The sequence below is a fragment of the Callithrix jacchus genome, chromosome 3 (assembly GCF_049354715.1).
Source record: "Callithrix jacchus isolate 240 chromosome 3, calJac240_pri, whole genome shotgun sequence".
In the NCBI taxonomy this organism is placed as follows: Eukaryota; Metazoa; Chordata; class Mammalia; order Primates; family Cebidae; genus Callithrix; species Callithrix jacchus.
This window is the reverse complement of record NC_133504.1, coordinates 127,344,599-127,370,655: the sequence shown is the minus strand read 5'-3', so window position 1 is coordinate 127,370,655 and position 26,057 is coordinate 127,344,599. Positions and strand designations below refer to the sequence as shown.

The 26,057-nt window shown below is 40.6% G+C and overlaps 2 protein-coding genes and 2 pseudogenes across 2 annotated transcripts in view; 2 read left to right on the top strand and 2 right to left on the bottom strand.

Annotated features, from left to right (window-relative positions):
* The window catches only part of JCHAIN (joining chain of multimeric IgA and IgM), a 49,761-nt gene that overhangs the window by 21,317 nt on the left and 2,387 nt on the right, over positions 1–26,057 (bottom strand). The gene's annotated exons all lie outside the window — the stretch shown is intronic.
* On the bottom strand, positions 8,747–9,340 carry LOC128931611 (large ribosomal subunit protein eL32 pseudogene; annotated as a pseudogene).
* Positions 10,647–12,324, top strand: UTP3 (UTP3 small subunit processome component). Its single transcript, XM_035293605.3, has one exon. The coding sequence runs from the start codon at positions 10,815–10,817 to the stop codon at positions 12,258–12,260; it is 1,446 nt and encodes a 481-aa protein (XP_035149496.2). The 5' UTR covers positions 10,647–10,814; the 3' UTR covers positions 12,261–12,324.
* LOC118152534 (U6 spliceosomal RNA) lies at positions 24,674–24,773 on the top strand (annotated as a pseudogene).

Genomic DNA, 26,057 nt, shown 5'->3' with positions numbered 1-26,057 from the left:
TTAAGGAATACAGAAGCAATTGCAACTATATTTGCAATGTTTGGGAGGGACATTCTGCCTAACCTAGAGTCAGGCAAATACTATTCCAAGAAAGGAAACAGCAAGTAAAAGGCATAAAATAAGAAAGGGCACAGGATGAGGAGCACGAAGGCAGGCCTTTGTAGCTGTAGCAGAGTGAGGGGGAGAATCATAGTAAATAACAGTACTATGCACTTTATAGGATTAACTTTTTTCCCTCTTTTTTTTTTTTTGAGATGGAGCCTCACTGTCACCCAGGTTAGAGTTCAGTGACATAACCTTGGCTCACTGCAACCTCCACCCTCTGGGTTCAAGTGATTCTGCTGCCTCAGCCTCCTGAGTAGCTGGGGCTACAGGCATACACCACCACAGCTGGCTAATTTTTGCTTTTTTTTGAAGGGGAGTCTTGCTTTTTCGCCAGGCTGCAGTGCAGTGGCACAATCTCGGCTCACTGCAACCTCGCTCTCCCGGATTAAAGCAATTCCCCTGCTGCAGCCTGCTAAGTAGCTGGGACTACAGGCACACGCCACCACGCTCGGCTAATTTTTTGTATTTTAGTAGAGACAGGGTTTCACCATGGCCAGGATGGTCTCGATCTCTGACCTCATTACCTGCCCGCCTCGGCCTCCCAAAGTGCTGGGATTACAGGCATGAGCCACCGTGCCCTGCCAATTTTTGTATTTTTTTTGTAGACACAGGATTTCTCCATGTTGTCCAGGCTAGTTTCAAACTCCTGACCTCAAGTGATCCACCCACCTCGGCCTCCCAAAGTCCTGGGATTATAGGCTTGAGCCACTGGGCCCAGTTCTTTCCCCCATTTCAATTGTGCAAGCTTAGAATCTATTTTGAATTTCAGAATCAATCATAGTCATTCTAAAGCTAAAGGTAGACAGCCTAAACCTCTTAACTTCCAGTCCATTTTACCTCTCACAATACCGAGACCCGTTAATACTGTGTTTTCACATCTATATGGAGAAATTTCTTCTAAATGGCATTTTTGGGAGTTGGGGGAATTGAAAATTAGACTTAATCATTTCACAATGTATACATACATCAAAACATCACATTGTACCCCATAAATATATACAATAAAAAACTTAGAAATCCATAACTTAAGTAGCTATGTGAAATAATGAGAAATTATTTTGTCTAAAAAAACATGCTTTAGCTGGCTGAACACAGTGGCTCACTCCTGTAACAACTTCAGGAAGCTGAGGCTGGTGGATCACCTGAGGTCAGAAGTTTGAGACCAGCCTAGCCAATATGGTACAACCCCATGTCTACTAAAATTCCAAAAATTGGCCAGGTGTCGTGGAGCACATCTGTAAACCAAGCTACTTGGGAGGCTGAGGCAGGAGAATCACCTGAACCCAGAAGGAAGAGGCTGCAGTGAGACAAGATCATGCTGCTGCACTCCAGCCTGGGCAACAGAGTGAGACTCTGTCTCAAAAAAAATCTTTAGCTTATTTTTGCAGAGATATACACTGAATGATTTTTTCCCTGAAATTATAAGAGCATTAAATGATTAAAAGTCAAACAGAGAATTTTTACTCAACTTTTGATACCCTTTACTACCCTCCTTCCTAGTCTTTGTGACTTCCTACCTCATTAAATGTCTGATAATACTAATTGGCATTTTTTAATCATAAACACTTTATATGCAGAGTTTCTTCAAATATTGATCTCTATCTAAGCACATTATATGAAAAACTTATATTTAGATATCAGGAGGCAAAAGCCAGTCAGCTATGTGCAGTAGCTCACACCTATAATTCCATCACTTTGAGAGGCCAAGGATCATTTGGGGTCAGGAGTTCAAGACCAGTCTGGCCAATATGAAACCCCATCTCTACCAAAAATATAAAAATTAGCTGGGAGTGGTGGCTCATGCCTGTAATCCCAGATACTTGGATGCTGAGACAGGAGAATTGCTTGAACCTGGAATACAGAGGTTGCAGTGAGCCAAGACTGAGCCACTGCACTCCAGCCTGGGTGACAGAGTGAGACTCTATCTCAAAAAAATAAATAAATACATAAAAGCAAAAGCTGAATTTTAAACGAATTCAAAATATGAGGAAGAAACTTCACTCCAAATGCTTACTAAAAATTAAAAAAAACTGACTTTTTTTTTCCAACAGCTTTCCACATAGACTTTTGGGGTAGTCTTCTGTGGTTAAATGTTTATATGGAGAATTGCACCTGTGTTGTGGTCGGCTTTTAAATAAACCTGCACCTGCAGTGGCTTTTCATAGAACTGCTGTTTGAGATATTACATGTCAGTGGTTTGATCATCACACAGAGCTATTTCCCTTCACCATGTTACCTGCTGGCAGATCCCAATTTAAAAAGGGCCTATTTCCAAAAATTCATTTGAAAAAAATCTGGTTAGATTTCATGGTAATCTCTCATCCAAGTCATCGCACACCCCCCCCCCAAAAAAAAAAGATTTAATGGTAATCTCTCTAGGGACACTATAATAAAAACAAGGTTTCTAGGACACCCCTCAAACAAGAATATGCTCCCTTCATTTCATCTACTCCTGTGGTCTGGTCTTTCTCTGCTTTAAGGAAACTTGATTGATTTCTGGGAAAAGCTTCTGCTCTAGTCAAATCTGTCTGCTAACCTTTTCCTGTATATGATCTGCTAATTCCTGTTTCAGAATCTTTTTTATTCTCTCATTTTCCTTACCATAAATTTATTTCTCTTTCCTTCCTGCTCATTCTCATCAAAAATCCTAAAATCTTTCAAACTAATTCAAATAGGTCCTAATGTCATTCCATTCTGTTCACTCCTTTACTCTGTTTCTTCGTTGCTAATAAATTCATCTTATATCTTGTATACCATTGTATTCAGTTGGCATATTACTTTATTTTTATCACTTTTCTTCATACACGTGTAATTTATATTCTATATTAATGTTTTCTAGGCACGGAGAGGCGTTCATAAAAAGTAATATCAGAAAGCACCCACAAAAAGGAAATTAAGGAACACCAAAGGGAACTCTAAAGATTTAGTTGGGAAAGTAGGTGAGAAAATACAATTTTTCTTGTTCTAACTCTTTTATTCAGAGTGTTTACCTCAGATGTAAGTGCCATACTAAATTCATTTTCCCTAATAATAAGTAAGTATAAATCTATGGTGAGGAATATCCAGTCAGTTATTTTTAAAATATCAGATGCAACTGTAAAGATGTGTCTTAGGAGACACTTTTACTCAGTCTTCCTACTGAACAAACAGCAAGAGCTCTGAAGTCAGTTACTGCCTGGGTGCAAATGGGACTCTGAAAAGTTATACATTCTTGTTTTCTCAGTTTCATATATAAAATGGACATCACTGTAGTACATACTTCATAAGATTGATGAGAATTAAATTGATAAGTATAAAGCACTGAACATGCTAGAACATGGCTACAACATATAAACAATTATTTTAGCATAATGCTTAGCTCTGAATCTGCCTACTCTTCATATCCATATTCCCAGGACCCTGATTTAGACACAAAAACTCATCACTTAGATGACTATCACAATCTTCACTAACTTCCTTCTGTCAATTTTCCAGTCCTCCCCCGTTTAAAACCCTCCAATGATTCCCCTTTGCCCATAGCATAGTGTATCTCTACCCAAAACAGATATAGATCAAGGTCATGTTTGCAAATAGCTATTAAATTCTTAGGTCATTTTTAATAATTTATAATAACTTACTGAAATTTAACAGAGCTCGTTTTTTGTTTTTTTGTTGTTTTTGAGACAGAGTTTCACTTTGTTGCCCAGGGTGGAGTGCAGTGGTGCAATCTTGGCTCACTGCAGCCTCCGCCTCCCGGTTCAAACGATTCTCCTGCCTCAGCCTCCTGAGTAGCACACCGCCTCACCCAGCTAATTTTCGTATTTTTAGTAGAGATGGGGTTTGACCACGTAGGCCAGGCTAGTCTCCAATTCCTGGCCTCAAACAATCAGCCTGCCTCGGCCTCCCAAAGTGCTGGGATTACTGGCATGAGTCACTGTGCCCAGCCAATCAAAGCCTTTTTAATTTGACACCTGGAGATATATAGTCTGATATATTAGGTAGCAAGTCAATAGTATTAACACTTTTGGTCTGCTAGCTCACATGTGCTAGCTACTTAAGTCAAAACAATCTAAAATCATATTTTATTTGCTTTTAAATATCAAATATGGTCCCATGTTCCAGCTGAATCTGAAAGCCATCAGAATCTCTCTCTCTCTCTAAAGAGATCCCTTTATCAAACTATCTAGATGACATCTAGACACTTGAATGGCTTCACTGACACCTCAAATCAAACATATACAAAACTTAACTTCCCATTTCCTGGCCCTTGCTTAAATCTTTTATTTTATTTTATTTTTATTTATTTATTTTGAGACAGGGTCTTGCTCTGTCGCCCAGGCTGGAATGCAGTAATGTGATCTCAACTAATTGCAACCTCTGCCTCTTGGGTTCAAGAGATTCTCCTCTCTCAGCCTCCCGAGTAGCTGGGACTGCAGGTGCGCATCACCACACTGGAGTAATTTTTGTATTTTTAGTAAAGATGGGGTTTCACAATGTTGGTCAGGCTGGTCTTGAACTCCTGACCTCAGGTGATTCACCTGCCTTGGCCTCCCAAAATTCTTGGATTACAGGTGTGAGCCCCTACACTTGTAATTTAAGCAGTCCCCTGCTTAAATCTTTAATCCTGAGTTTTCTCTCTTAGTGGAAGATACATAATACATTTAATCATTCAAGAAAACTTCTCAACCCCATATTTAACCAAACCCTAAATTCTATAATACCATTGGCTAATTAACTCTTAATCTGCATACTTTTCATATGCTTATTCCCAGGACCCTGATTTAGACAAGAAAACTCATCGCTTAGATGACTATCACTATCTTGCACCTGCACTAACTTCCTTCTGTCAATTTTGCAATCCTTCCCTGTTTAAAACCCTCCAATGATTCCCCTTTGCTCATGGCATAAATAATGTATCTCTACCCAAAATAGATATGTAGATCAAGGTCACATTTCCAAATAGCTTACTAAATTCTTCAGTCATTTTTAATAACTTCTAATACCTTACTGAAATTTAACAGATCTCAATTTTTTTTTTGCGACAGAATCTCGCTCTGTTGCCCAGGCTGAAGTGCAGTGGCATGATCTTAGCTCACTGCAACCTCTGCCTCCCAGGTTCAAGAGATTCTCCTGCCTCAGCCTCCCCAGTAGCTGGAATTACAGGTGTGTGTCACCACACCTGGCTAATTTTTGTATTTTTAGTAGAGTCAGGGTTTTACCATGTTGGTCAGGCTGGTCTTGAACTCCTGGCCTCAAACTATCTGCCCTCCTTAGCCTCCCAGAGTGTTGGGATTACAGGCACGAGTGACTATGCCCAGTCAAGACAAGTACATAACTAGTTTTAACACAATGGAGAAAACGTTTAGAAAGCCCTAACATAGGAAGAGTCAGGGACTATTACATGTTAATAGAAGGAAGTATTTCAGAGAAGACAGCCTAGAGAAGACACAATCTAAGCTGAGCCTTGAAGGCCAAGTAAGTATTGAAATATGAGATAGACCAAAGAGAGGCCAAGAGAATAAAAATCTCAAAAAGAGGGAAAAAAATGAGTATTTAGTTTGGCTGGAACATATAGTTCATGAAAGTGGGAAAACAGCTTGAAAAATAAGTTGGGGGCAGATAAAGGCAGTCCCTGAATACTGGCCTAGAGCTAAGAACTTGATTCTACAGAGTATGAGTGATGACCAAAGAAAAAATGTTTACATGGGCTGTGTTTCAAGAGACCTTCACCACAAAAGCTATAATTATCACTGGGTCAATATGTAATATCAAAATAATTGTATCTACAAGTTTTCTCATGAAAAGAAAAAATTAAAAGGGGTTAAAATAATGTTTAAAAAGTGATTACAAAGTTTTTAGTTGACTTAGAGTTTGGAAGATAAAGCAGTGTCATAATTTCACTAAATTCTTCATTTTGTAATGAAGGCTACCAAACCAAGTCCTTTTATATTAAAGCTTAAAAGCTTCAAATATGTACCAAATATTTCAGTAGAAGCTCTATATTTGACTTCCAAGTCACTTTTAGGACTTTGTGACTTAAAATACATACAGATCTTATTTGCAAAAAGAATCTATGACATATTTCTTTCAGAGCAAGTGGTTTCTGACAGATGAAACCACATGAAAAGAAAGCAGATGGTAACTATATTTCATCCATTTTCTTTCTTAGAACTAAAAATAGTCTTTCTTTTTTTGCATCCAAAAATAGTTCAACATGTTTCTGGGGTTATATTAAATTATCTAAATATATTGATAGGTATTAACACCAAGAATACATTTTTCCATTATAACTCTTATATCAAATTATTATTTTTGCTATTATTGCCTTTATGCATATTTTTTTTTAAAGCTACTTCTTTTGACAACTTCGGTCATCCCAGCCTAGTCTGTGATGCTGGGAAAAAAAGTAATATGCATTCAACTATTGTCTTTTTTTTTTGAGACAGAGTCTTGCTCTGTCACCTAGGGTGGAGGACGGTGGCACAATCTCGGCTCACTGCAATCTCCACCTCCTGGGTTCAAGTGATTCTCTTGTCTCAGCCTCCAGAGTAGCTGGGACTACAGGTATGTGCCACCATGATCGGCTAATTTTTGTATTTTTAGTAGAGATAGGGTTTCACCATGTTAGCCAGGCTAGTCTCAAACTCCTGACCTCAGGCAATCCAACTTTGGCTTCCCAAAGTTCTGGAATTACAGGCGTGGACTACCACACCCAGCCTCAACTATTGTCTTCAGTTCATGAAAGCTATATATTAAATATTTCATCTTGTTTGAAGGTGAAATATTTAGTTTGAAGACTTGTGCTGATAACTATGGAAGCTCAAAAGACACTGTCTTGTTAAAGGCTACTGCTTTGAAGGGCTGACAGTGTATAGAAACACATGTACCTGGATTGACTGACTGCATTTCCACTGTCTTCTCACACCCTACTCCTGCCAAGAAAGATTACTATATAGTCTAGTATCTATCTTAGAAACCATAACCTTTGGAGTATGAGTCCGAACTTGGCTATGAACCCCACAGGAAAAAGTCACTGTCCACCTCACAACACAAATCAGGCACAATTACACATAACTGATAGAGAGGAAGTTTGAGATCTATGCAGGACTGTGGTTATGAAGCGTTATGAATTTGATCCTATAGACCAAGCTTATCCAACCCGCAGCCTGCAGTCCACATGCAGCCCAGGACAGCTTTGAATGCAGCCCAACACAAATTTGTAAACTTTCTTAAAAGATTATGAGTTATTTTGCGATTTTTTTTTCTTTTGGATGGAGTCTAGCTCTGTCACCAACGCTGCAGTACAGTGGCACACTGTCAGCTCACTGCAACCTCCATCTCCCAGGTTCAAGCAATTCTCCTGCCTCAGCCTCCAAGTAGCTGGGATTACAGGCACCTGCCACCACACCAAGCTAATTTTTATATTTTTAGTAGAGACAGGTTTTCGCCATGTTGGCCAGGCTGGTCTCAAACTTCTGACCTCAGGTGATTCACCCACCTGAGCCTCTCAAAGTGCTCGGATTACAGATGTGAGCTGCCATGCCTCGCTAGCTATTGTTAGTGTATTTTATGTGTGGTCCAAGACAATTCTTCTTCCAGTGTGGCCCACGAAAGCCAAGAGTTTGGACACCCTCCCATAGACATTGGGAATCTAAAATATTGGACACTCCTGCTATAGACGTTGGGAAGCTTCTGAAGTATTTTAAGTTAGGAATTTTTAGTCATTTTTGTTTGCTCATTTGTTTTTTAATTAAATCTCAGATGCAGTTAATTATTCACCTCAGTTCCTTGCACATTATTCCGTGGAAAGTTCCTCTTCTATTCCTTTTAATCTCCAATCCTTTTTCCATTCTTCATCCTCGATAAGCAGCTATTCTTTTGTGTTTAATGTATATTGTTTTATCATATTCCTACAAAATATGTATTGTTATATTGTTGTGCCTGCATTTTTAGTTTTTGTGAATGGTAGATTACTTATTACATTCTATTTTTACTTTTTTCCCTTAGCACCTTGTTTTTAAGATCTATTCAGGTTGCCTTATGGATAATCTACTGCTTCCAATTACTATGTAGTTAAAATGACTATAAAATTTATCATCATAATCATGAGAATGAATTGAGGTGCTATTATTACACTGGGGTAACAGGTTAAACAGGGCTGTCCAGGGCAAGCCAGAATGTATGATCACCCTGTGCTCCTAAATTGCATGCTGTTCTTTCTTTTTTTTTTTTTTTTTTTTTAAGGCAGAGTCTCACACTGCTGCCCAGGCTGGAGAATAGTGGTGAGATCTCTGCGCACTGCAACCTCCACCTCCCAGGTTCAAGTGATTCCCCTGCCTCAGTCTCCTGAGTAGCTGGGATTACAGGTGCTTACCACCAAGGCTGGCTACTTTTTTTGTACTTTTAGTAGAGAAGGGGTTTCACTATGTTGGCCAAGCTGGTCTTGAACTCCTGACCTTGTGATCCGCCCACCTCGGCCTCTCAAAGTGCTGGGATTACAGGCGTGAGCCACCATGCTCAGCCTCTTCCACAACATTTTATTGATCCACTCTTCCAGTGATGGATATCCAGGTTGTCTCTAACTCACTGCTACCAAAAATAACTTTTCAAATAGGCTAGTACAGGCCTCATTACAGATCGGCTTACATGAGAATTTCTTTTCTTTTCTTTTTGCAGTTTTTACAGTATTATTTAAACACAAAACGTGCACATAAGCTGTCTACTCATTTTCTTTGCTGCATAGCCTGGCATTGGGGTTGGTGACTCTCATGGCCAGCTGGGCAGCTCTTTCCATGATGGCTTTGTGGTACCTGGAGGAAACACTGTGAGCAATCTCAGCACAGTAAGATTTGTTGCACATCAGCAGCACTTCCAGGTCCTTCATGTTGTGGACCAGGAACTTCAGGAAGCCACTGGGCAGCATGTGTTTTGTTTTCTTGTTGCTTGCATAACCAATGTCAGGCATCAAGATCCGGTCCTTGAACGTTCTACGAACCCTGTTGTCAATAGCTCTGGGTTTCCGCCAGTTATGCTTAATTTTGACATATCGGTTCGACTGGTGCCGGATGAACTTCTTGGTTCTCTTTTTGAGGATCTTTGGTTATAAGGGGTCTAAGGGCAGTCATGATGCCAAGGAGGAGATAGCTGCCACTTCCGTAGGCAGTGCCGAGGAAGAGATGAGAATTTCTTAACCAAAAAGATATCCGTAATGATTTCTAAATTTCTGATACAGGTAATTATGAACACCTGTATTTGCAAAGTGACAAGTGAGAAGCGTAGTAAAGTACTTAGCTTAGCATTGAAGGTTTTTGTAGTAATGAAAGGTATGGCTGGAAAGGTTGTTTCAGGGTAAAACTTTAGGAGAGCCACGGATGCTGTAAACTTTGTTAGTAAATGAAAATTTTTACTATCTTGATAGTAAATGAAAGTTTCTGAACCACGGATTAGTTGACAGAAATTATATTCTAGGAAGATATATCTGATGTACCAGATCAAATGTACCAGAGACTAAAAGGAGGAGGCCTATTAAAGGAAAAGTTGAACGCCAGTATAGCATAGAAGTTAGTTACAGCACAGCATGGATTCTGAAGCTGGACTGTTCTGTTTCAATGTAGTTCTACCACTTATTAGCTTTATGATCTCACTTAAGCTGTATGTGCCTCAATTTTCTGATCTCCAATTGCAGATTATTACGGTAACTTTTCACAGGGTTATAATGGCTTCAAGAGCTTGTAATGGTATCTGGCACATAATAACTGCTCTCAATGTTAGCTATTATTAATTATAATTGCTTCAACAGTCCAGGAAGAAATAAAGATTAGTTTAAGCTAATGTGATCATATACTACCTTCAGCACCCAGAACAAATGCCCTGAAGGAAGTATTCTTCCCACTGTCAGCCCTCGGAGTCATCTAGGTTTATCAGTCTCCGTGGAGCAGGTCACCGAGCCCTGTGAGCAGGGAGAGGGAAACGGGGATGAGTTAAACTCGAGCCGGAGGCCCGGCCTGCTGCGCTCCCGCACGGAAACCTCGCGTGGGACCCTGGAGTCCAGCGGCGCTGCCTGAGGCTGTGGTGCCCAGAAATATAGTATTTGGGCGGGGGAGCGGGGAGAAATAGAGAAAAACAATCTGCTTAACTTCCAGCCTGATAAAAAGAAAAGAGAACACAAACCAAGGGAGCAGGAAAACTACGCTAGCACTTGACTACGGGTCGCAAGCGCCAGGTACACACAGTTAAATCTCAATGGAACGCCCGGGGGACTTCTCCGGGGTGTAAAACGCAGTGCCCTCTAGTGGCCATCACGACCTCGCCTGGAGGTGCAGTCAGGATTCCGTCCCCCCAGCCACGCCCAGGCTCTAGAGAGTAAGCGCATTAGCCCCGGAAGGGTTCTGTGGAACGAAACTTCCTTATCCTATCGTTTCCACACGGAAAGATTTTAATTCACCGGAATGGATTAGCGTTAAAGGGCACAGCGAAAAGGAAGTTGGTATCAACGTGACCTCGCCTAAGGGACCAAGCGGAAGTCCCGGATTCCACGCCGCGCGGAGTGCATGCTGGGGGCCGGAAGGAAAAGGAAATTCTGGTAGCCGATCCGGCGTCTGCAAACTCCTGTGGTAGGAGAGCGAGCGGCTGCTTAAAGCCACGAGTTGCCGGAGCGCCTGATTCCTGCGCCGAAGTCAGAGTGGCCCTAAGTCCGGAGTCGCTGTAGAACCTGAGACTGTGTATGAGCCATGGTGGGGAGATCCCGGCGGCGCGGAGCAGCTAAGTGGGCAGCTGTGCGAGCCAAGGCAGCTCCCACCCTCACCGACGAAAATGGAGATGATTTAGGATTGCCACCCTCACCGGGGGACACCAGCTATTACCAAGACCAGGTAGATGATTTTCATGAGGCACGATCCCGGGCCGCCTTAGCTAAGGGCTGGAATGAAGTACAGAGTGGAGACGAGGAGGATGGCGAGGAGGAGGAGGAGGAGGAGGAGGAGGTGCTAGCCCTAGATATGGACGATGAGGACGACGAAGATGGAGGGAGTGCAGGGGAGGAGGAGGAGGAGAATGCCGATGATGATGATGGTGGGAGCTCCGTGCAGAGTGAAGCTGAGGCCTCCGTGGATCCCAGTTTGTCGTGGGGTCAGAGGAAAAAGCTTTACTATGACACGGACTGTGGTTCCAAGTCCCGAGGCCGGCAGAGTCAACAGGAGGCAGAGGAGGAGGAAAGAGAGGAGGAGGAGGAGGCACAGCTCATTCAGCGGCGCCTAGCCCAAGCGCTGCAAGAGGATGATTTTGGTGTCGCCTGGGTTGAGGCCTTTGCAAAACCAGTGCCTCAGGCAGATGAAGCTGAGACGCGGGTAGTGAAAGATTTGGCTAAAGTTTCAGTGAAAGAGAAGCTGAAAATGTTGCGAAAGGAATCACCAGAACTCTTGGAGCTGATAGAAGACCTGAAAGTCAAGTTGACAGAGGTGAAGGATGAGCTGGAGCCATTGTTACAGTTGGTGGAACAGGGGGTCATTCCACCCGGAAAAGGAAGCCAATACTTGAGGACCAAGTACAACCTCTACTTGAATTATTGTTCGAACATCAGTTTTTACTTGATCCTGAAAGCTAGGAGAGTCCCAGTACATGGACATCCTGTCATAGAAAGGCTTGTTACCTACCGACATTTGATCAACAAGCTGTCAGTTGTGGATCAGAAGCTGTCCTCGGAAATTCGTCATCTGTTGACCCTTAAGGATGATGCTGTAAAGAAAAAACTGATTCTCAAAGTAAAATCCACCAAGCCCAAACCAAAGTCTGTTTCAAGGACTTCTGCTGCAGCCTGTGCTGTTACAGATCTTTCTGATGATTCTGATTTTGACGAAGAAGCTAAACTGAAGTACTATAAAGAACTAGAAGACAGGCAAAAGCTGAAGAGAAAGAAAGAAGAAAACACTGAAAAACAGGCTCTTGAAGATCAAAATGCAAAGAGAGCCATTACCTATCAAATTGCTAAAAATAGGGGACTTACTCCTAGGAGAAAGAAGATCGATCGCAATCCCAGAGTGAAACACAGGGAGAAGTTCAGAAGAGCCAAAATTCGAAGAAGAGGCCAGGTTCGTGAAGTTCGTAAAGAAGAGCAACGTTATAGTGGAGAATTATCTGGCATTCGTGCAGGAGTTAAAAAGAGCATTAAGCTTAAATGAAGTTTTTGCTTAGCATAAGGTTTTTGGCAATTTTGGATCAATAAATTTTTACTTTTAACTAAAATGATTGTATTAATGTATAATACTTTAAATTTAAAAAATTCTTGTCCACAGGGAAATCTGGGTTATTAGACAATTTATATTAAGGTTGTAAGAACTGTGGGAGCAATGGGAAGGTGCTTAAGAGATGATGTTGAAGTTTTCCAATATTCTGTTAAGTATTAGCTTAGGGAAATTTCACAGTTCATTGTGGAATGTTAATCAAACTTACAACATTTGTAACTTTTTGCATAAAGAGAATGCACCTTTGACCGTTGTTTGTGAGGCAGCCTATAAAATAGTTCTGACATTTTATTTACCTAACTATAATTATTGGGCCAGATACTTGTTAATAAATGGGCTTCATGTCAACATGGATTTCATACATTCTATGTGGTTTAAAAGCAGAGGAATAAAACTTCGGTTAAAAGTAGAAAAAGGAAAAGGTATGCCTTAATTACATCAATTGTCAATATTTTCTCATAGTTCTTAATGTAGCAAATAAGGTAAAAATTCCATTTCCACTTCTTTACTGGTGATTTGCAGTGGTTGCTGCTTGTACTTGCTCTATTTGCTAAAAATTTGATATAATTACTACTAGGTAAGCGGAACTTTAAGTGGCAACAAAGTTCTATTTTTTTTTTTTTTTTTTCTTTTTCTTTTTTGAGACAGAGTCTCTGTAGCCCAGGCTGGATTAAAATGGCAAGATCTCTCAGCTCACTGTAAGCCCTGCCTCCTGCCTCAGCCTCCCAAGTAGCTGGGATTACAGGCACTCGACACCATGTCCAGGTAATTTTTGTATTTTTAGTAGAGACAGGGTTTCACCATTTTTGCCAGGCTGGTCTTGGACTCCTGACCTCAGGTGATCCGTCCACCTCAGCCCCTCCCAAATTACAGGTGTCAGCTATGGCACCCAGCTCAAAGTTCTGTTTTTCTTTGCCACTACTCTGGTCTTTAAGTAGGGGGAAGATGTTGAGGCGTTGAATGTAAAAATAGGATGTTACTATGGAAGAAAATGAGAGGACTAGGGAATGAAACAAAAAAGGTCCTAATTTCCTCATTGTGTCACTGTTTCTTTAGTAAACATCGTGCTAGCTACTAGAGATACAGAGATGATGCATGGTTAATATTTATTGAACACGGCCAGGTGCTGTGACTCAATGCCTGTAATCCCAGCACTTTGGGAGGCCGAGGTGGGTGGATCACCTGAGGTCCAGAGTTCGAGACCAGCCTGACCTACGTGGTGTAACCCCATCTCTATTAAAAATAAAAAATCAGCCAGGCATGGCGGCAGATGCCTGTAGTCCCTGCTGCTACTCAGGAGGTTGAGCCGGGAATTGCTTGAACCCAGGAGGTGGAGGTTGCAGTGAGCCAAGATGGTGCCATTGCACTCCAGCTTGGACCACAAAGTAAGACTCCATCTCAAAAAAAAAGATTATTGAACACTTAACATGTACTAGTTGTCACCTCATTTGAATCTTTACAATAAACTGCTGGGCGTGGTGGCTCATATATGTAATCCCCGTACTCTGGGAGGCTGAGGTGGGCAGATCACCTGAGGTCGGGAGTTTGAGACCAGCCTGACTAACATGGAGAAACCCCATCTCTACTAAAAATGCAAAATTAGCTGGGCGTGGTGGTGCATGCCTATAATCCCAGTTACTCGGGAGGCTGAGGCAGGAGAATCACTTGAACCTGGGAGGTGGATGTTGTGGTGAGCCAAGATTGTGCCATTGCATTCCAGCCTGGGTAACAAGAGCGAAACTCGTCTCAAAAAAAAAAATTTTTTTTAATAAAATAAAAAAATCTTTACAATAACTGCAAGGTGATACTTTGCTCTCACAGATGAGGATGCTGAAATTTTGGAAGGTTGACTTTCTAAAGGGCACCTGCTTGAAATCTGTACCCAAACCAACGTAAGCATTCATTCTCTAGGCTGCTGGCTAATACCTGCTTCCTCAGAGTAGCACACAAGACAAATTATTTTGTTTCTTTATAAATAAATAAGTGGTAGGTTGGAAATAAAAGTAACAGTGCTTGCTAAGGTGGCTTTGAGCACTTTTGTGCTTATTTCCTTATTTCTCATAACAACCTTATGTGGTAAATTCTATTATCCATATTTTGAAAAGGAAAAACTGGCAAAGAAAAGTAACTTTCTCAAGGTCACACAGCTATTAAGTGGAAATAGCCCGGGTGTCAGCAAGACTCAGTCTCAAAGAAGAAAGTATTTGGTGTTCAACCAGGCAGGCATGGCTGTATTTACAGTCACAGCTATTGGGAACCAAAATTTCAATCCAGCCTTTATGGCTTCTGAACCCAATTCTATACTTCCTTTTTTGATAATAGAAAAAATACAGGTTTTGGAGTTAACAGGATGATTTTCAGTTAATCTCTGAGTTTCATTTTCTTCATCTGTATGAGTCTCTATTATTATACCTACCTTGGAGAAGCCAAAGGTCAGTAGGTAAGAGCAGACTGTAGTTAGACTACTGGGTTGGGTTCTTTTGGGGGTGGCGAGGGGGATTGTTTGTTTTGTTTTGTTTTGAGACAGTCTCATTCTTGCCCAGGCTGGAGTGCAGTGGTGCAGTCTTGGCTCATTTCAACCTCAACCTCCCAGGTTCAAGCAATTCTCCTGCCTCATATTCCGGAGTAGCTGGAACTATAGTCGTGTGCCAGCACATCTGGCTAATTTTGTTGTTGTTGTTGTTGTTGTTTTTGGTAGAGACAGGGTTTCTCCATGTTGGCCAGGCTGGTCTTGAACTCCTGGCCTCAAGCAATCCACCTGCCTCGGCCTCCCAAAGTTCTGGTATTACAGGCCTGAGCCACCACACCTGGCCAGACTACTGGATTTCTAACCCAGCTCCATCACTTAGTACCTAGGATTTGGGCAAATTACTTGATCTCTCTATTATTTAGTTTTCACAACTAAAATTGGGATAATAGTACCGACTGTAGAGTTATGAGGATTAAGTGAATTAAAGTATGTAAAGCACCTAGAACAGTGTTGGCTTATAAATGAGAAATTAACATCCTAAGTTAGGGAGGAAAGGGTAGCATTGGGTAAGCACATGAGCTATAGAAAATCTAGCTCATGGGCAAAAAGGACATGAAGTTAGAGGCTGAAAGTATTTGGGTCAGGCACAGTGGCTCACACCTGTAATCCCAGCACTTTGGGAGGCTGGGGCCGGTGGATCACCTGAGGTCAGGAGTTTGATACCAGCCTAGCCAACATAGTGAAACCCTGTCTATTAAAGATACAAAAATTAGCCGGGCACGGTGGCACACACCTGTAATCCCAGCTACTCGGGAGGCTGAGGCAGGAGAATCACTTGAGCCCAAGAGGTGGAGGTTGCAGTGACAGTGAGCCAGCCGAGACTGGACCACTGCACTCTAGTCTGGGTGACAGCAAGACTGCATCTCAAAGAAAAAAGTATTTGGTGTTCAACCAGGCATGGCTGTACCTGCAGTCACAGCTATTGGGAGGCTGAAGCAGGAGGATTGCTTGAGCCTAGGAGTTCAAGGCCAGCCTGAGCAACATAGTGAGATTCTACAAAATAAATTTTTTTTAATGTTCAAAGAAAGTATCTTGTGTTTTATATCAAATCCCTGCCACATATATATGGGGGAGGGCCGGGGGGAGATTATAGATTGATGGATAGATGTGGTAAGAAAAAAAATTATGTTTTGAAGGAAGAAAAATCTTCCATTTGGAAAAGTGGGGAAAAAAGCCTGTTACATACTCTTTTAGAGACTTCACAACACTTTATAAAAATTATTAATTCATCATTTGGAGTAGCTAGGATGTAGATGGTGATATCCTATATTACAAACATAAAACATGGCTTTGTCTGATGAAAGTTAATAGCAAAGTAAGTTGTTGGATATATTTACATCTTTCAAAATTTGTTTGTTTTTTTTTATTTTTTTTGAGACAGAGTTTCGCTCTGTCGCCCAGGCTGTAGTGCAATGCCGCCATCTCGGCTCACTGGAACCTTCACCTCCCGGGTTCAAGCGATTCTCCTGCCTAAGCCTCCCGAGTAGCTGGGATTACAGGCATAGGCCACTACATCTGGCTAATTTTGTATTTTTAGTAGAGACTGAGTTTCTCCATGTTGGTCAGGCTGGTCTCTAACTTTGGACCGCAGGTTATCTGCCTGCCTCGGCCTCTCAAAGTGCTGGGATTACAGGTGTGAGCTACCGATCCTGGCATTTTTTTTTTTTTTCTTGAGATGGAGTCTTGCTCTGTAACCCAGGCTGGAGTGCAGTGGCACAATCTTGGCTCACTGCAACCTCCACCTCCCGGGTTCAAGTGATTCTCCTGCTTCAGCCTCCCAAGTAGCTGGGATTACAAGGGTGCACCACCACACCCAGGTACTTTTTGTGTTTTTAGTAGAGATGGGGTTTCACTATGTTGGCCAGGCTGGTCTCAAATTCCTGACCTCAGGTGATCCGCCCACCTCACTCTCCCAAAGTGCTGGGATTACAGGCGTGAGCCACCATGCCTGGCCACATCTTTCAAAAGGTGTAGGTATATTTAATAGACATTTAAAGTGCACTGAGATGTGCTGGGTACTGTCATTGGTGCACGTATAAGTCGTTAACAGTGTGATGATCTTTTGTAAAGATTCACTTTGTGAACTCTGGAGAGTTTCATGGATAAGAGGCCCAATAAAGTAGATTACTGGTAGCAGGTACCATACAAAGCATCAACAACCTGTTAGTTTTATGGCAGTATATTAAACTATGAACAGCTATGAAAAATACAAAATATTAAAAATTAAAGTAGAAGAAAACATCAAATTAGTGATCCGTTAAATAGATACTGATGTCCTTACTCTGCTAGTAATGAGCCGGCTGACTTTGGTCTAGTCAATTCTCTAAGCCACAGTTTCTTACCTATATTCTTAACTATGAAGAAGTTAAATAAGATAAACATGCCACTTTAATTTTTGTGTAGAAATAAATTTTATTCACTTCTCAGACCTCTAAGAACTACCTAATGGTCAGAGGTTTTGGCAAACTGCAAAATTACTTTTTGATCTAAAAGGTAAAAATTAGATAACTTGAATAATTAATTGTATTCAAATATGTTACACAAAATATTTGATATATCTGAGGAATGGCTAGAGTTGCTATGTTAAATTAACATTACCAGAATAATTCAGGATAAGTGGAACTTAGTATGCTTTACATCTCAGAGATCACAATGATGAACAGGTACTAATGGGAACACTGAATTATAGATGTTACCAAAAAAATCATGTATCTAACTAGAATTTAAAATCAAACTGAAAAAACGCTGCTTCACCTAATCAGATTACATTTTTTATTCTTAAAAACAAAATTGTAATGTGCCTTTGAAAGTTTAAAAAACAGAAATAGGCTGAGCATAGTGAATCATGCCGGCAGTCCCAGCACTGCGGGAGGCTAAGGCAGGCAGATCACTTGCAGTCAGGAGTTCGAGACCAGCCTGCCCAACATGGCAAAACCCCATCTCTACTAAAAAATGAAAAATAAAAAAATAAAATCAGACGGGTGTGGCAGTGCACTCTTTTAGCCCCAGCTATTTGGGAGGCTTAAGCAGGAGAATCACTTGAACTGGGAGGTGGAGGTTGCAGTGAGCACTCCACCCTGGGCAACAGAGAAAGACCATCTCAAAAAAGAAATAAAGTATAGAAAACGCACACCCCCCTCATCAACAAATATTAGTCTGTATTTTTTAAATTTTGTTTAAGATATATTTTCTTATATCTGAGTTTTTAATTGGTAGTTACTTTAGCTATGCATTCCAGATGATGTATTTTGATTCAGCTATTGTTAAAAAATAAAAGCAGTGATTTTACATTTGCTTCAAAGTGAAGCTCTAAATAATAACAAGTATCAAGAATCAACATTTGTTAAACTACAAAACAAAAAAAATCTGGAGGAAACTAGTAAAATGTCCTGCTTTAAGAAAGGCAATAAAGGGAAGTGATTGGGAAGAGTTTGGCCTCCCGAGCCATACTGAGTTCAAAGCCCTATATCACCCACTTACCATGTGTCTTTGGTCTACTTAAACCTCTCTGTGCTCCAATCTCCTGACATTGAATAATATGTAATAATCAGTAGTTTAAACAGTTAATTATATAACATCAATTTAGAAGAACACTTGGCAGGTAGTTAGTGCTTCATGTTAGTTACTATTTTTTTAAGTCTAATTTAAAAAAATTAATTTAGCCAGGTGTGGTAGCTCAGACCTGTAATCCCAGCACTTTGGGAGGCTGAGATAGGAGATGTTCAAGACCCAGGTGTTCAAGACCAACCTAGGCAATATAAAACATACAAAAAATTAGCTGGGCATGGTAGCACACGAGCCTGTAGTCCCAGCTTCTTGGGAGGCTGAGGTGGGAGGACCACCAGGGCCTGAGGAGGTTGAGGCTGCAGTGAGGCATGACGGCCCCACTACACTCCAGCCTGGGCTGCAGAGTGAGACCCTGATTTTTTTTTAAAAAGCAATTTACTCCACTTGAATGAGTTAATTTCTCTTTGGTTCTACCATAATGGTTCTTAAACTAGAATGTCCAAGGATCAGTTGATAAATTTAAAGAACAGATTCCAGTGCCCTACCTCCACAGATACTGATTCAGCTGGCCTGGTGTTGGTCCCAGGGATCTCTGTTTTAACAGGCATGCAACATGATTCCGATCCAAATGGTCTACAGAATGTGTTCTGGGAAACACTGCTCTGGTTTCTCTCAGCTAATAACATTAGGCATATGAATGAAGTTAATTACAAGAGTGAAGTATAATGTGTGATTACCATGGGACTACAAAACCTTTAGTCCTAAGAATCTTGAAAACAATAGGCCTCCCTGCCCCCGCCCCCAGAACCATGGCATAGTCCTAATCACATTTTGCACATGACACTGGGTTCCTGGACGCCCTGAAGCCAGGAGTCCATGGACCTCAGTTAGAAAACTTTATGCTAGGCCAGGGGCGGTGGCTTATGCCTGTAATCCCAGCACTCTGGGAGGCTGAAGCAGGCAGATCACGAGATCAGGAGATGGAGACCATCATGGCCAACATGGTAAAACCCTGTCTCTACTCAAAATACAAAAATTAGTGGGGCGTAGCAGTGAACTCCTGTAATCCTGGCTACTCGGGAAGCTGAGGCATGAGAATCACTTGAACCTGGGAGGTGGAGTTTGCAGTGAGCCTAGAGTGCGCCACTGCACTGCAGCCCTGGTGACAGAGCAAGACTCTGTCTCAAAGAAAATGAAAAAGAAAAAAGAAAACTTTATGCTGGGGGGCTGTACTTTTTACTCTTGTGCATTGTTTTATATGCCCTATTTTAAGACATATAACAGACAATTTTTCCATGGTTTGGGGTGAAGATTATTCAAATTAAGTAGATGATCAAATTCTATCAGCACCTAAAATTTTTTCACATTTATTAAATGACCTCTTTTAGAAATACATTTTTATTCACACTACACTTGAACATACATAAAAAAGGAAATATAAATGTAAGCTAAATAAGTTATTCTTTAAGCTTCTTATTCAGTCTAGCTTTTTAAAAAATTTCTTTTATTCAGATACCTGATGGTCACAAATAGAATCAAAGAATTTTTATGTGATCTTAAGAGGAAAGTGTCTTAAAAATTAAGTGAGGCTGGGTGTGGTGGCTCACACCTGTAATCTCAGAATTTTAGGAGGCCAACTTGGGCAGATCACTTTAGCACAGGAGTTCGAGACCAGCCTAGACAACAGAGTGAAACCCTGTCTCTACTAAAAAATACAAAAATTAGCTGGGCATGGCGGCATGTGCCCATGGTCCTGTTATTTTCGAGGCTGAGGTGGGAGGATCACTTAAGCCTGGGAAGTCAAGGCTGCAGTGAGCCATGATCACACCACTATGCTCTACCCTGGGTGAGAGGGAAGCCGTCTCAAAAAATAAAAAATAAAATGAGGGGGCCTGAGAACTACTTAGGAATAATAGTACAAGGAATAAGTAGTACAAAAAATAAATCTCTTGTGCATTGTAAAAAGGAGAAAAAAAAAGGATGCTAACTGGGAAGAGGCATAGATTGATTACAATTAAAGCAATTAACTGCTCAGATTGTATGCTATGGGACCTGAAAAATGGCAATGTACATGGGGAGAGCAGAGAAAGTATCACAGATCTCTTTTGGGTAGAATTTGGGAGAGGAAGAGTAGGTACCACAATATGAGTAATGCCAAACATGTTAAATAAAGCTTAGCCAAAGGCAAGAAGGGGTAAGACAAGATAGGGGGAAAATACTGGAAAGATACAAAGGGGTAAGATCATCAAAGACCTTAGTAGGTAGTTAATGCACTTATATTGTATCCCAGATATAAATAAGTGAACCCAGATTTTTAAGAAATGATGTGGCATAATTAAGTGAAAGTTCAGAAAAGTAAATTACTCATTCTAGCCACCATAGAGTAGGGCAACTGGAATAGATTAAAACCAGAAGCAGGGAAAACAATGAGGAGTCCTTTGCAATAAAATCATCAAGAAAAGATGAAGCTTTAAAGCAGAGGACAGGCTGGGCACCGTAGTTCATGCCTGTAATCCCAGCATTTCAGGAGGCCGAAGCGGGTGGATCATTTGAGGTTAGGAATTTGAGACCAGCCTTACCAAAATGGTGAAACCCTGTCTCCACTAAAAATACAAAAATTAGGCGGGCATGGTGGTGCACGCCTGTAATCCCAGCTACTCTGGAGGCTGAGGCAAGGGAATTGCTTGAACTCAGGAGGCAGAGGTTGCAGTGAGCCAAGATAGAGCCACTACACTCCAGCCTGGGCAGCAAGAGCCAAGCTCTATCTCAAAAAAAAAAAAAAGCTGAAGGAGAGAGCATGAGAGTTGGGACAAACTGGATACATTCATAGAAATCTTCAGCAACATCATCACGATTATTATTATTCAAGACAGAGTCTCACTCTGTCACCCAGGCTGGAGTGCTGTGGCACGATCTCGGCTCACTGCAACTTCCGCCTCCCGGATTCAAGCGATTCTCCTGCCTCAGCCTCTCGAGTAGCTGGGACTACAGGCATACATCACCATGCCCGGCTATTTATTTATTTATTTATTTTTTGTATTTTTAGTAGAGATGGGGTTTCACCATGCTTGCCAGGCTGGTCTCAAACTACTGACCTCGTGATTCGCCCACCTCGGCCTCCCAAAGTGCTGGGATTACAGGCATGAGCCACTGTGCCCCGCCAGCAACATTATTAAGATAAACACTAGCTGGGCCTGGTGGCTCCCACCTGTAATCTCAGCTACACTGTAGGCTGAGGTGTCTCTGGAGTCTCTTTAGACCTGTGAAGCAATGTATTGTCAGTGATACAGAACTAGGAGAAATCTTTCTTCAATTCTCTGATTTAGCCATCTGTTCATAATACTGAAAATAATTGACCTGTAAGTATGATATTATTAAAAACTACATATTTCCATTTATGCCCAAGGACATTATTTAGAAATCTGATAGTAAGAATAATCTCAAATTTTGGCAAAGGAAATTGTAGTAGGAACTCGACTATGGTTTCCAGCAATGACTATGTTATTTGAATATTGTTCTTGAATATTGTTTTTGAATATCTTGACTAACTCTGGAGGCTGAAGTGGGAGGACTGCTTGAAGCCAGGAGTTCAACAGCAGCCTGGGCAACATAAAGACCCTCCATCTCTAAAATAATAGTGATAAACACTCAAAAAAGACACAAATATGATCGGCTCCTCTTGAATTCTATTTCTCCACAGTATATATAAGGAACACAACTTTACTGTTAGGTCCTCATAAAAAAGATATAATTATGAAACTATGAATCAAAATAGTCCCTCAATGTGTTTTATTTTCTATTTAAAAGCAATGCATCCATTACAGACTACTTGCAAATACAGAAATGTAGAAAAATGGAAAAATATATTCATGTCTACACCCAAAGAAAACTATCATGGATTAACCTAAATATATATAAGGACTTTTATTTTTTTCTTCATCCTACTCAAGGTAGATAAATATATTGTTTTTACTTCTTAAAAGTATCTATAATAGAAGATATAAATTGACTAGATATTTTTATTTAGTTTATACATACATATATATTTGTTCATGTATCTATCTATCTATATCTATATATATATATTTTAAGATGAAGTCTCGCTCTGTCACCCAGGCTGCAGCGCAGTGGCTCAAGCTCAGCTCGTAACTTCCGCCTCCCAGGTTCAAGAGATTCTCCTGTCTCAGCCTCTTGAGTAGCTGGGATTACATGCACCTGCCACCACACCAGGCTAATTTTTTTGTATTTTTATTAGAGATGGGGTTTTGCCATGTAGCCAAGCTGGTCTCGAACTCCTGAACTCAGGTGATCCACCCACTTCAGCCTCCCAAAATGCTGGAATTTTAAGTGTGAGCCACCACACCTGGCCTTAAATATAAATTTTTTAATTTTCATTATTTTATCCCCACACTACAATGTTGTAACTAGGTATTTTTATAATGAATGTTTTTTAAAAATAAGTAATTAAAATCTTACTACAGCCATCACAATCTAGTAATTCAAAAGAACAATGGACTCAGAGCTTTCACAATAAGGCGTTATATTAATTAGTATCAATAAATTTCTACATTTATTAAAATAAGTTTAACACAAAGACTTAAATTGAGTACACCGTTTTCAAATACGACTTTTCCCAAATGCCATACGATAGAAACCAAACAGCTCAAGAAAATCATTATTTTAGAATCATAATAAATCTATATACTATACTGAAAAAGAATATCAGCACTTCTGAAGTGGTATCTTCCCTTTTTGTTTTTTTCTTTTTTTGACAGAGTCTCACTATGTCACCCAGGCTGGAGTGCATTGATGCAATCCCAGCTCACTGCAACCTCCACCTTCTGGGTTCAAGTGATTCTCCTGCCTCAACCTCCCTAGTAGCTGGGACTATAGGCCCGTGGCACCACATCCAACTAATTTGTGTATTTTTAGTAGAGAAGGGGTTTTACCATGTTGGCCAGGCTAGTCTTGAACTCCTGGCCGCAAGTGATCTGCCCACTTTGGCCTCTCAAAGTGTTGGGATTACAGACATGAACCACTGTCCGGCCAAGACAAGTACATAACTAGTCTTAACACAGTGGAGAAAATGTCTAGAAATCCCTAACATAGGAAGAGGTAAGGGATTATTAGATGTTCATGGATGGAAGTATATCAGAGAAGACAGCCTAGAGAAGATACAGTCTAAGCTGTGCCTCGGCCTTTCAAAATGCTGGGATTATAGATTTGAGCCACCACGCCCTGCCTCAAGTGTTATCTTCTCTGATTCACAGCTTTCGTGGGTTTTTTTGTTTGTTTTGTAGTTTTTTTAGAGATGGGATTTTGCCATGTTGGCCAGGCTGGTCTCAAATTCCTGGTCTTAAATGATCTACTTGCCTCAGTCTCCCAAAGTGCTGGGATTATAGGCATGAGCCACCACACTCTGACCTGATTCACAGCTCTTAAGAAGTTTGCACTGTACTAAAAATATTTTTTTGTCCATAACATTAATCTCTAAAAAGTTTTGTAATATATTTTTAAGTATCCATCCTTAAGGTCACCAAAGAATTTTTTTCTTTTTCTTTTTTTCTTTTTCAGACAGAGTCTTGCACTGTCATCCATGCTGAGTGCAGTGGCATAATCTCGGCTCACTGCAACCTCCACCTCCCAGGTTCAAGTGAGTCTCCTGCCTCAGTTTCCCGAGTAGCTGACATTACAGGTGCCTGCCACCAGGCCTGGCTAATTTTTTGTATTTTTAGTAGAGACGGGGTTTCACTATGTTGGCCAGGCTGGTCTAGAATGCCTGACCTTGTGATCAACCCACCTCAGCCTCCAAAAGTGCTGGATTATAGGCATGAGCCACCGCACCCGGGCCACCAAAGGATTTTTTAAAAACCAAACATGGATAACTAAAAATGAAATGCAGATAAAGTTGAAAAGCCTCCAGCTTTATTAATAGAGCTTGATTCTTATCGTGCTTGGATGTTGTCACTTTAAAACAGTATCGGAAGATGCTCTGTGCATTTGCAAGAAGGAGCAACATGTTTAGGCTTGTTTTTGTAATCTTGGCTTCCTTAAATGTGTACAGCAGCTGAATCAGCCCTTTATATCACTAAAGCTAATGCAGAGCTGTGATTATATTATTGATTCAAAAGCTAAAAAAGCCTTAAGAAACTAGGAACTTGGAGTACCATCCACCTTTAAAGAAAAAGTTCATAAATAGCCTTGTCTATAAATTTTAAAACTCATATTTCAGCTGATTTTCTATATCAATTTTCCATTTAATTAATTACATAAAACATAAATATAACTCTTTTTATAAATAGAGGCACAGGGATCGCTTCAGTAGCACATATACTAAAACTGGAACAATACAGAGATTGGCGTGGCTTCTGCGCAAGGATGATATGCAAATTTGTGAAGCATTCTATATTTTTTCAAAAAAATTTTTTAAACAGAGGCACAAAAATCCGATACACTGGATGACTCCACAGCATGTCAATGTTTCTATACCTGTGGTATCTTAACTAACAAGAAAGGAGAAAGCTGGCAATTCAGACTAGGTAATATTTCATATTTTAATTTCGTGACACCCTTGGTTGAGTATTGGCCTTTCTCAAGAATGATCTGTGAGGACTCTGCTCTTATTTCTTCTACCTACAGTGGTTAAGTATAGATTTTTGTGAAAGTCTTTACTGAAACATTGTAAAACATCTCCGTGAAGAAACTTGATGAGACTATAATGATATTTTGGAATTTCTGCATGTAAAAATAAGATAAAGGATCCAATTAAGAACGGGCATTAAAACCATATAATGCATCTGGAAGCTTTCAGTTTTTCTTTTTTTAAATTATACTTTAAGTTCTGGGACACATGTGCAGAACGTGCAGCTTTGTTACATAGGTATACATGTACCATGGTGGTTTGCTGCACCCATTAACTCGTCGTCATCTACATTAGGTAATTCTTCTAATGGTTCCCCTCCCCTTGTCCCCGCCCCCCCAATAGGCCCCAGTGTGTGCTGTTCCCCTCTCTGTATCCACGTGTTCTCATTATTCAACTCCCACCTATAATTGAGAACATGTGATGTTTGGTTTTCTGTTCCTGTGTTAATTTGCTGAAAATGATGGTTTCCAGCTTCATTCATGTCCCTACAAAGGGCATCAACTCATTCTTTTTTATGGCTGCATAGTATTCCATGGAGTATATGTGCTACATTTTCTTTCTTTCTTTTTTTTTTTTCCATAGAGATGGGGTTTTACCATATTGGCCAGGCTGGTTTCAAACTCCTAACCTCAAGTGATCCGCCCACCTCAGCCTCCCAAAGTGCTGGGATTACAGGTGTGAGCCACCGCGCTGGGTCAATGTGCTACATTTTCTTTATCCATCCTATCACTGATGGGCAGTTGGGTTGGTTCCAAATCTTTGTTATTGTAAATAGTGCTTCAATAAACATATGTGTGCATGTGTCTTTATAGTAGAATCATTTATAATCCTTTGGGTATATACTCAGTAATGGGATTGCTAGATCAAATGCTTTCAGTTTTTCTTATTAGGGTATCATACAGTTAGCAATTCCTAAAAGACAAATAGGTCTTCCTATCGAGATTCTCACCTACACCAAGAGTTAAGACCCAAACCATCTTCAAAATGCTAAAGATATGATGGAAAGGCTTTTTTCCTCAACTCAGTATGTTTTTATTATTGTAAGTTAAATGCT